Source organism: Leiobunum rupestre, chromosome 11, assembly GCF_980474605.1.
Source record: "Leiobunum rupestre chromosome 11, qqLeiRupe1.1.hap1, whole genome shotgun sequence".
In the NCBI taxonomy this organism is placed as follows: Eukaryota; Metazoa; Arthropoda; class Arachnida; order Opiliones; family Sclerosomatidae; genus Leiobunum; species Leiobunum rupestre.
The window spans coordinates 48036326-48046321 of NC_143394.1; the positions used below are offsets into that span (position 1 = coordinate 48036326).

Here is a 9996-nt window from a genome sequence, read left to right on the forward strand (position 1 = left end):
CTTATAGAACGGGCAATGAATTCTAAGTATTGGCGCCTGACGGCGCCGCGCACTCACTTCGCTCGAATGCTGTAGGGTCGGATCGGCACCCCGTTCTTTATAACCAAGCTGGGCCTTCTAAAACGCGACCTAGAGGACAGTACCTAGCCAAACGCACCTAGTATCATCCAAACTCCAAAAGAGCAGTCGGCGTAACGTGTATTTTGTAGTGGGCCAAATGAGAAGTCGGCCAAACGAAACTCTCCCGCTCAAGTATTCATTTGGAGGCGCTAAGCATCCCCTGGCGCCCCACATATATGGGCCTGCTGGGAATGCTTCTCTCATAAAAGATATATTATACACTTCAGGTGTTACGTTTTTTAATTTAATAACCTAAAAGAATAAAGATTATTTTGCTAATTACACTCTCTTATTACTGAAATGCAAAACACAATGTAATGCTCAATCACGCAATCCTTTAATTTTCAAATTTGATTTTCTTGATTATAACATTTTCTTCCAAGTTTTTTACTTTAGTCACTTTGTTACGAAGCATTGTATTCCTCTTAAGCTCAACTAATTGTTCGCCTTTAGTAGGATCAGTTTCTTGAGTATAATTTTCTACCTTCACTTGCAGTAAATCGGTTAGCTTTTTCATGACTACGTCAACATAGCCACGAATTACCACACAAGCTTGTGAGTCCTGAAATAACCCGCAATCGTTAGAAGTAGGCCATTGTAATTTTCCTTGTTCAATATACTCACGTATTTGGTTTTTTGTAAGTTGCAAATAACAATTTCGCCTCCATTTTTCTTTGTGAGTAAAGGAATGCGGCCGCTGGGATTTATTTGTAGTGTAGTTCCCAAGCAAACTGCCAAATCTGCGTTTCTACGCAAGAAAACTAATTGTTAACCCTATTTCACATTGATTTGATAGCTTTAAGTTCAATTTACTTTGAGTGGTATTCTGCTAATTCCAAATCATCATACGGTAATTCTCCCTCCCAATCTAATATTGTATCGTGCAATTTTCCTCTGCATTTCCGCTTATTTGCTTTTGGTAAAGGACAGTCAGTTTCCGTACATTTTTGGCCTACTGATTTTGAGGCACTTTTTCTGACAAATAATCTAAAATGGGTAAAACATTAGTTAGACAGTTCTTCATTTACATACCCAGTAATATTTCATGTACCTTTCACAAAGTTGACATTTATCAACAAACATATTCCCATGAAGCTCTGATAGTTTTTGGAATGGATAACTTGATTTAATACTTAAACCATCCACGTTTTGATTTACAACATAATGTAGTAGGTTTGCTTGTTCTAGGGCTACCAAAGCCATATGCGTGAAAGTAGGTGCCGCATCTTCAAATGAGATATCGATGTTAGGTTTTTCACCTTTTTGTTCAAGTGTCCATACTCCTTTAGGGCCCCTTTTTTATTGAATTTTATTGAAAGTAAACATATAGAATTGAGCAACAAATGTTAGATATTATACCTAAAATCAGGAATACCAGCGGAGGTGCTAATCCCAGCTCCTGTGTGAAATACTGTGTGGTTTGATTCTTTCATTAATTTTGCTAGACTTTCAATTTTTAAGTCTAGTTCTTCACTGTCATCATGCACCTGCAAGAGCGTGAGGTTAAGATGGTTAAATTTTGATCTTAAGAAAGGCCATTACAGTACCTTCAGGTGGAGATCATTGTGCGCTTGATAAAGAAATTAGTCCAAAAGGTGACTGGCCTGAAGGTACTGTAAAATTCATTGAGTTATTGCTAGTTTTTTTGCTATTTCTCACTTCTGGAAGACCACAAATTCCTTTATCATCGTAAGCTGATAAACCTTCTGCATAATTGCAAGACATATCCAGCAATCACAATTGTAACTACTATAATGTATTTGTGAGATTCAGTCACTCCCAGCGGGTTCTCACAGCGTAGCCCTTACTGTTAATTTACTTTCAATGCTTTTATTTACCCCAATTGTCTAGCCCTCAATCCTACCTGCTGGCAGCACTGTTTTACCCCTATGATAGTCCATGGAAGTGGATAGTCCCTTAAGTTATTAGTCAATGGTTACTGCCATTAGTGAATAGATTAAAGCAATTTCAAGGTGTTACATTGAGTTTTAATTATTTAGGGATATTTGGTATGTATTTCATTTCTTTTGTAAGTTTTTACTTTTGATAACTGCACTGAATTCTTAGACGTAGTTCTGAAACAATTTAAGCCTTGGTAGCTCATGCCGTTTCAGTGCTGTCAAATTAGACTGATATATTTCCCGTTTATACGTTATTAACAATTTTAATTTTTATTGAAGATAACCAATCTCTAAAATGAAAAAGTCTAAAACAGAAGTTACTACAATCATTCCCAAAGGAAAACCAAAATCTGGGAGGTTTTGGAAAGGGGATAAAAAGCCGTTAGAATATTTTTATAAAACCTTTCAAATGACATTCTAAATTCCATAATGTAGCATAATTTACTTTGATAAATAGATTTAATTCAATGCAACAGTTTAAAAAATCTATAAGAAGCAATTGGAAAGTTAAAAGTCAACAGAGAGCAGAAAAGAAATCTTTGAAACAGTTTGAAACTGAGTTACAAGATGCAAAAAAGCTAAAAATTCAGGAGAGAGTTCAAAGAATGCTTCAGAAAAAGAAACGTAAAGAAGAGAATCAGAAAAAGTCAGAAGTAGTTCAAGTGGTAAGGGTTTTTTTTAGATATTTAACAATTTAAATTCCTCATTCCACCTCACCAAAACATTTTCATTGATAAAAAAATTTCAGATTCGAAACACTGCAAAAATCAAGAGGATGTCCAAGAAACAACTAAGAAGAATTAAAAAAGCAGATACCAATTAATTTTGAAATAAAATTTTTTACGAAAACAAATTTTGTCATATTTTCTCATTCGATGGCGGTATCTAATCTGTTAAAGAAACTACGTACATTATATCATGTTTGTTTTATCCAATCAGAACGCGGCTTAGATGGCACGCCTCTTAATGCGCCCCCTTAAAAACCGTAGAATGACCTTGACTCGTCCTTGTCTGCAGCGGTAGTTCGTCGAGTACAGTCGTGATCCATAACGTTTGACGTGCTACTTATTCTACCAAATCAACGAAGGTAATTATAATTAATATTTGCTTTTAAAGGTCTCTAACAGCTACTGAATCTATTTATAAATTTGTTATTACCGCTTGTTACGTTATACGGGATCAATATTTCTTCAATTTTAGCCTAACCTATTTATAGACCCCACCTTTTCTTACGAAATACAAGGCTTCATTTGCGATGCGTTTATTAAAGCTATGTATTTAATTTTTAAGTCAATATGGTGCACTTTCAATACCTTCCCGAGGAGCATCAGGCTGAGCTCCGTAAGACGGCTGAGGCTATTGTAGCCGCTGGTAAAGGAATCTTAGCTGCTGATGAGAGTACTGGTAAGGACCACTTTATTATATAAATTATGGGGAAAAGTAGCAATCTGTGATATATGTGACATACCTTAAAGGAACTATGGGCAAGCGCTTGACGAACATTGGGGTTGAGAATTCTGAAGAAAACCGTCGTCAATATCGTCAGTTATTGTTCACTTCTGATGAGGCTTTGAACAATAATATTAGTGGCGTAATCTTGTTCCATGAGACGTTGTTCCAAAAAGCTGATGATGGTACTCCATTTGTCAAGATTCTTCAAAACCGTGGAATTATTCCTGGCATCAAGGTTGACAAAGGTGTTGTCCCACTTATGGGTACCGATGATGAATGCACAACCCAAGGTAAATACAGCAAATTATAAATATAATTGACTTCAGCTTTATTCTTGTGTTGTTTCCATCTACATTTTTAAACTTTCTTCAAAGGATTGGATGACCTTGACAAACGTTGCCAGGAGTACTACAATGAAGGGTGCAGATTTGCCAAGTGGCGTTGCGTGTTGAAGATTAGAGAACATCTCCCATCCCAATTGGCCATTTTGGAAAATGCCAATGTCCTAGCCCGATATGCTTCGATTTGCCAACAGAATCGCATTGTACCAATTGTTGAACCGGAAATCTTGCCTGATGGTGACCACACCCTTGACCGATGCCAGAAAGTTACAGAGGCGGTTTTAGCCGCTGTGTACAAAGCGCTGAGTGACCATCACGTTTATTTGGAAGGCACCCTTTTGAAACCCAACATGGTCACTGCTGGCCAAAGTTGCACCACCAAGTACTCTCCGCAAGAAGTAGCCAAGGCCACTGTTACAGCATTCCAGAGGACCATTCCTCCGGCAGTACCAGGTGTCACTTTCCTTTCTGGAGGGCAATCTGAGGAGGAAGCTTCCATTCATTTGGATGCCATTAACAAGCATTCGGGAAAGAAACCATGGGTCCTCACTTTCAGCTATGGTCGTGCTTTGCAAGCCAGCGCATTGAAGGCCTGGGGTGGCAAGACTGAGAACATCAAGGCTAGCCAACAAGAGTTGTTGAAACGAGCCAAAGTGAGATATAATCCAAGCAAATTTTAGTTGGGCATTAACCAGTTCTTAATGCGCTATAGGTTTTTAGTAGTGTGTAGATAATAAATTTTAACTTTCTTTTAAATACAGGCTAATGGACTTGCATGCCAGGGCAAATACGTAGCTGGTTCCATAGACAGTGTTGCATCCAAAGCTTCCAATTTTGTTGCCTCGCATGCTTATTAGATAACCTAATTTTTAACCTTTTTGTGGTTTACTCGCATTGTTTTTGATTTGTCATTTAAAGAAGTTTATTTTTTTACGTAACAATTTCCGCTCTTCACTATTTTTAATCGCTGTTTAGGCAAACGGAGATGCATCTCTAGGAAAGTATGAGGGTGGTATCAAGGGTGCAGCCACTGATGAAATTCTATTCGTGAAGAATCATCAATATTAAATTTTTGAGAAATATCAAAGCAGTCAATGTTATGGTTCCTTTTAAGAAATATATATATTAATAGAGCAAATAAACCAGTAGTTTTAAACAAGCCAACTTGGAAAAAAAAATGTTATAACTTTTACTGAAATTGTTTTGGAAAATATCTGGTTATTGTCACACCTATTACAAAATTATTACAAAATGGGTTAAATGTTGTATAATCTGCATTATGTAGATTTTTGATGTAAATAAATATCCTGGGTGTTAATCGAAAATCTGTGACACAGTTTATTTAAAGCACCTTGAAAAATGGGGTTAATTCATTGAAATAAGTGGGTAACCTATTTTGAACCTTGTTCTGCTCGTGTAAATTACAATGGTTGGTTTTATGAATAGTAAATAGTTACAACTCATACAAAATCAACTTTAAGGAATTTCAGATTTATTCTTTTATATTTATCAGCAATGTAAAGAAATCACAAACTGATATTCTGGAAAGTGTTAGTTTCTAAGCACTTCAAAGTTAGATAAGACCTATCCCTAATCTACTTCTATCCTATCGTTTTTATGGAGGAGTGACTGACAAAAAGTCAAGGTTACTCAAAATAAAATTATCTAATTTGGCTGGCTTCCCATTTTGTAAGTCACATCAACCACCCTCCGAGAAATGCATGACATTCTTGATCAGTGATCAAAAAACTTTCCACAAGTTGTTAAAAATTACAAAAGCACCAGTGTGTTTCTTGTTTTTAAATTTTTAATTTAAAATAACGAATTACAATATATAACTAAATACTAGTCAGTTTTTATTTATAGATCTTTTTTTAAATCTTTTGAAAAGTAATAGAATAATGTACAGTTTAATCCTGGGGGAAATGATCACAATCCAAGGAATTTATATATTTTATACTCCCTGACAGTAGAGCTTCAACTTGATTTATATTTGTAGAAGGTTCAATTCAATTTGAATGATACTTTTAGAATATTTGCATTAAGAATGTTGTAGATCCATCCCTCCATGTTGGGTCATCCGCAATTTGCGCCCGGCACATAGGGCATGTTCTCTCCCGATCAAACCAAATAGATACACATTCTTCACAGAAAATGTGCTATAAAACAAATTAATTTTTTCAGGTTGTTAATGACAAAATAATATTTTTGATTGTAATATATACTTTGCACTGTAACATAGTTGGAGTGCGGTAATCATCTTGACAAATGGGGCAAGATTCTCCAGCCGTTTTTAATTGCTCCGCATTAGGTTGTACACCGTAGTTCTGCCAGTATAGAAATAATTTAGCCCGCTATTTTAATTAATTGCGTTACACAAAATTAAATTAAAGCAATTAGACAAGAAACAATTTTACTTACCACACTCTGTAGTAGACTGTTAAAAGCTTTACGGAATATCTTAGTTTTTCTTACTATATCTTTACACTAGTTAGGGGAACAAAAACATTAGTTTATTTAAAAAAAATACTTTTAATAGCAGCGTCACACTGACTTTTGTGACTAAATATGCGGCTGATAGTATTACGCCAAAAACTTTGCTCGAACCGTGGTAGGACTCTGAAAAATAGTAAAGCCAATGTTGCATTGGAGAAATTGTGCGGTATAATTGAAAGGTGGTTTCAATGAATAGAAAATATTTTCCCTGTTTGAAACAAAGTTTTTTTTAGAATCACAATAATATTGGGAAGGTTTTGTTACTTACCTTCTTTTTAAATGGAATGACTTTTCCTGGAACTGCGGTTATGATTACTTTCAATAGGACAGTTATCAATTTAAGAACGAAATCAGTCACGGTGACAATCCACAGAACTTCCCAAATTGTAATTGGACTTGAATAAGGAGGAACCAAAATCAACCTAAAAATTTATAGACAAATATGTTATTTGCAAGGAAATCCTTGTTAGTGAGAATATTAATTTCATACGCATATGCTAGACTATCTTCAGCCAGAACAAAATAAACAAATCCAATACAAGTACATAAATTGACTGTCACGATAGCTAAACTTGAAAATTGACGTTTTGCCTGTAATACAGAAAAATGAGTGTTATGAGATGATTAACTAGAGGTATGTGTATGCTACAAGGTTATTTATTTTAAATGATGCAATAAGAAGGAAAGTAAAATAATGGGCGTGACCAACAGCGCAGCTAGAGAAATTGAGCCAAAATTCAAAGTATAAAAATGGGCCCTCTCTCTATACTTATTGGGGTGGTCCTCATTTTGGTTTATTTCTGCACGACCCTCTAAATTTTTACCAATGTATGAAAACATAATTCATAAGTAATTTTGGATAAATTGACCAAAATTTAGAGGTAGCTCAGTGAGCTTGAAAATTTCCTATATCTAAGCATTAGAACTAACAGTGATTTTTCCACCACTCTGAATTGTAACTAATGTTAATTGGTTCAATAGACTTTCCACTTTCAGTAATAGTACGCAAGGCAATTGGAAACCATATAATTTAACGACATTAAACAACACAGTGGTTGATTTTTAGATAGAGTAGCCATATTCCATAACTAACTTGAAAAATAAAAAATCACAGTTTGTTCTGATGCTAAGATAAAGGGAATTTTTGAACTCATTGAGCTACCTCTAAACTTTGCTCAATTTAAACCAAATTTCTTATGAATTATGTTTTCATACGGTGGAATAAATTTAGAGGGTCAGACTGCAACATTTAAGAAACAAACAAAATAAGGAACATCATAGTACTTATGCCCCAAACAATTTACTTGTAGTGGTGGACGACTTTAATTGTGGCCTCTAATGCACTGCATTAGGTGTGTTGACTGACCTAGCTACGCCACTTTGTCTAACGTTGCTCCTCTTGTATGTCACTCTTATACTTTTATAACTATGGTATCTTTTGAAATTATAAACCATATTTACTTGTTTTCCAACTTCTCTTTTAACCACTGCATTTGCGTGACAGAACGTCAAGAAAAGGCCAGCAATTATCAATATACCTATTTCATAAATACTTATTTAAAATATTATCTGAAACAATAATTCTGGAAAAATAGAGAATTACCTATTCTATGATCAAATACTATTTTTAACAAAAGAATTAAAAGGAAAGGAACATATTTTTCAGCAAGTGACACCAAAGCTTGTAGTTCAGGGCTGTTGCGCACAGCTTCTGCCGCTTCAGGAATCGGATTTTCTTCCTGATTATTTCTCACGCCATTTCCTACTGACATATTGTCCAATATTGGGTGAACTGGTAAAGGTTGCATATCTGAATTTAGCCTAGCCGGTTGGTCTAGGTTGATAGTGACATCATTCCTATTGGGGATGATTTGAGGTGTTGGTTGCTGTCTGTTTGATGCACCAACATTTCTGTTTGCATTTACATCTTGAAGTAGCCAAGACATTCTAGGAGTGTTATTTGGGCTTCCCTCCATTAAACTTAACGGACTTAGACCCCTGATTACGTGGTTGAAATCTTCTCGCAGGCGTCTAGGGGCAGCTGTTGCCATTTCTTGAGCGGTTCTAAGTCCCATTTGAAAAGCCCAATGATGTGGTGCTCTGCGGAAGCCACGAAAACCACCACCACTTCCACTTGGCCCTGGCGTTTCCAATGAATTGTTATTTCCTTCCATTTTATGGGTACTCTTTACTTAGTACAAGTTGGTTAGAAAAGAAGTATTGTAAATTCAAGATTTCCCTTGGTTTACCGTAAGTTTATCGATATTGCATCACATTTGCTCAGATCTTTGGTGTACCATTACTTTCCAAACTAAGTCTTAATAAATCGAAAGGTTTCTACTTTCTGTTTCGAAATATACTGGTTCACTGATCAAGACATATTATGTTTTATCAGAGCACAATATAAAATATAAATATGCAATATTTATATTACAATACAACTATGGTAGCATAAGGAAACTATAAATTTACAACAGTTTGTTTTTATCTCTTGACGTATATGACGTAACACATGCGTCAGCGATCTCATTATTTTCATGGTTGCCAATTGCCATACCGAATATTTTCCCAAATCATTCCCCATTTGATTGCCACAGAATGCTCTTTCGAATGACGGAAAGCGCGAAGATTAGAAGCTGTAGCTTTGACCGTGCTTTTGGTTTGGCGGATAACGAAAAAATCGCCACCTCTGTCGTACCTTGGAAGTTATTTTTTTTAAATGTTCAGGCCTTCTTTATATATAATGTAGGCATCCATATATATAATTATTGAAAGCGTTATTGATTTCCCCTAACACCAGAGTTCAAAGAATTTAGCTCCCATTACATAACAAGTTACTACTTATTAGAGACAGCATGGAGGAATAGTAGAGGAGGGGAAAGCAAAGAAGGCGCTAAATCCGATAGCGTAGTGCCAGTTCGAGGCGGGGGGAAAAGGGGGGGGAGTCGAGGTAGACTTTTTAAAGAATTCAAACCCTAACCGGTAGATCACGCCATGATCGCGCTGCCTGTGTTTTAATGTATGAAAACATGGAGGAATAGATAAAAGTCTACCTCGACATACACCCCGTTTCTACACCCCCCTTTACGCGATTTCTGAAGAGGAACGTCAGTGCATAGCCCAATCAGAACTATCAATACCACTCCAGCGTTATTCCTCCAAGATTCCTCTATGGAGACAGGCTTACCCATAGGCTTAGGAAATATAGCGCCATCTGCCTTAACATCCGTAAACTAAATATGTGAAGAAATAGCAGACACCTTTTGAATTTCTAGGTTTTCCGGTTGAACTTTCAGCTGTTATGCAGAGACAATTTTGAACGATCAGACAGCTTTCATATATTTAATTTAAAATTCGGTTGGTAGGTGGCGATACTTATAACCAAAATTTAAATTACGCACGAAGCTTATAGCTAGTAAATATTTATTTCTAAATATGAATTTATCTAAAAATGTCATTAATTACTGATATAAAGTTTAAAGAGGGCAAGGGAATTAATATTTTACCTAGTTTTGCGTAAATATGGGTTTTTGGGCGTTTTTAAACAATCTGTTTTAGAACAACTGGTTGGTTTTTGAGCAGTATTCGTGAGTCAACAAGAATGAAGCTATGCCTTTCCATAAATTCGCTGCGACTGCCCAACTTGTTCTTGAGATTGTGCAGTCAAACCTATGGACGAATTCACT

General features: G+C 35.8%; 4 protein-coding genes across 8 annotated transcripts; 2 read left to right on the forward strand and 2 right to left on the reverse strand.

The window, feature by feature from the left end:
- Positions 1 to 444: 444 nt before the first annotated feature.
- Sirt6 (sirtuin 6) lies at positions 445 to 2336 on the reverse strand. 3 transcript variants are annotated; one of them, XM_090162713.1, is made up of 6 exons: positions 2162 to 2336; positions 1480 to 1607; positions 1172 to 1414; positions 934 to 1107; positions 745 to 868; positions 445 to 682 (listed from the first exon to the last, which is right to left on the reverse strand). In XM_090162713.1, exons 1-6 carry the CDS (start codon positions 2222 to 2224, stop codon positions 458 to 460), a joined length of 957 nt encoding a protein of 318 aa, XP_090018839.1. In that variant the 5' UTR covers positions 2225 to 2336; the 3' UTR covers positions 445 to 457. The 3 variants fall into 3 exon arrangements, with proteins under 3 accessions (XP_090018839.1, XP_090018838.1, XP_090018840.1); XM_090162712.1 differs by lacking the exon at positions 2162 to 2336 and adding an exon at positions 1780 to 2145; XM_090162714.1 differs by lacking the exon at positions 2162 to 2336 and adding an exon at positions 1668 to 1804.
- LOC149923103 (coiled-coil domain-containing protein 86) lies at positions 2307 to 2874 on the forward strand. Its single transcript, XM_090162715.1, has 3 exons — positions 2307 to 2402; positions 2479 to 2686; positions 2770 to 2874. Exons 1-3 carry the CDS (start codon positions 2317 to 2319, stop codon positions 2842 to 2844), a joined length of 369 nt encoding a protein of 122 aa, XP_090018841.1. The 5' UTR covers positions 2307 to 2316; the 3' UTR covers positions 2845 to 2874.
- Positions 2875 to 2987: 113 nt separating this feature from the next.
- On the forward strand, positions 2988 to 4887 carry Ald1 (fructose-bisphosphate aldolase). Of its 2 annotated transcripts, none has more exons than XM_090162840.1 (5): positions 2988 to 3108; positions 3312 to 3425; positions 3497 to 3763; positions 3848 to 4467; positions 4576 to 4887. In XM_090162840.1, exons 2-5 carry the CDS (start codon positions 3317 to 3319, stop codon positions 4669 to 4671), a joined length of 1092 nt encoding a protein of 363 aa, XP_090018966.1. In that variant the 5' UTR covers positions 2988 to 3108; positions 3312 to 3316; the 3' UTR covers positions 4672 to 4887. The 2 variants fall into 2 exon arrangements, with proteins under 2 accessions (XP_090018966.1, XP_090018968.1); XM_090162842.1 differs by having other exon boundaries at positions 4790 to 4887.
- Positions 4888 to 5601: 714 nt separating this feature from the next.
- LOC149923105 (RING finger and transmembrane domain-containing protein 2) lies at positions 5602 to 8798 on the reverse strand. 2 transcript variants are annotated; one of them, XM_090163771.1, is made up of 8 exons: positions 7914 to 8798; positions 7772 to 7848; positions 6801 to 6901; positions 6579 to 6732; positions 6369 to 6518; positions 6236 to 6301; positions 6040 to 6168; positions 5602 to 5973 (listed from the first exon to the last, which is right to left on the reverse strand). In XM_090163771.1, exons 1-8 carry the CDS (start codon positions 8482 to 8484, stop codon positions 5842 to 5844), a joined length of 1380 nt encoding a protein of 459 aa, XP_090019897.1. In that variant the 5' UTR covers positions 8485 to 8798; the 3' UTR covers positions 5602 to 5841. The 2 variants fall into 2 exon arrangements, with proteins under 2 accessions (XP_090019897.1, XP_090019898.1); XM_090163772.1 differs by having other exon boundaries at positions 6040 to 6141; positions 7914 to 8795.
- Positions 8799 to 9996: the final 1198 nt, after the last annotated feature.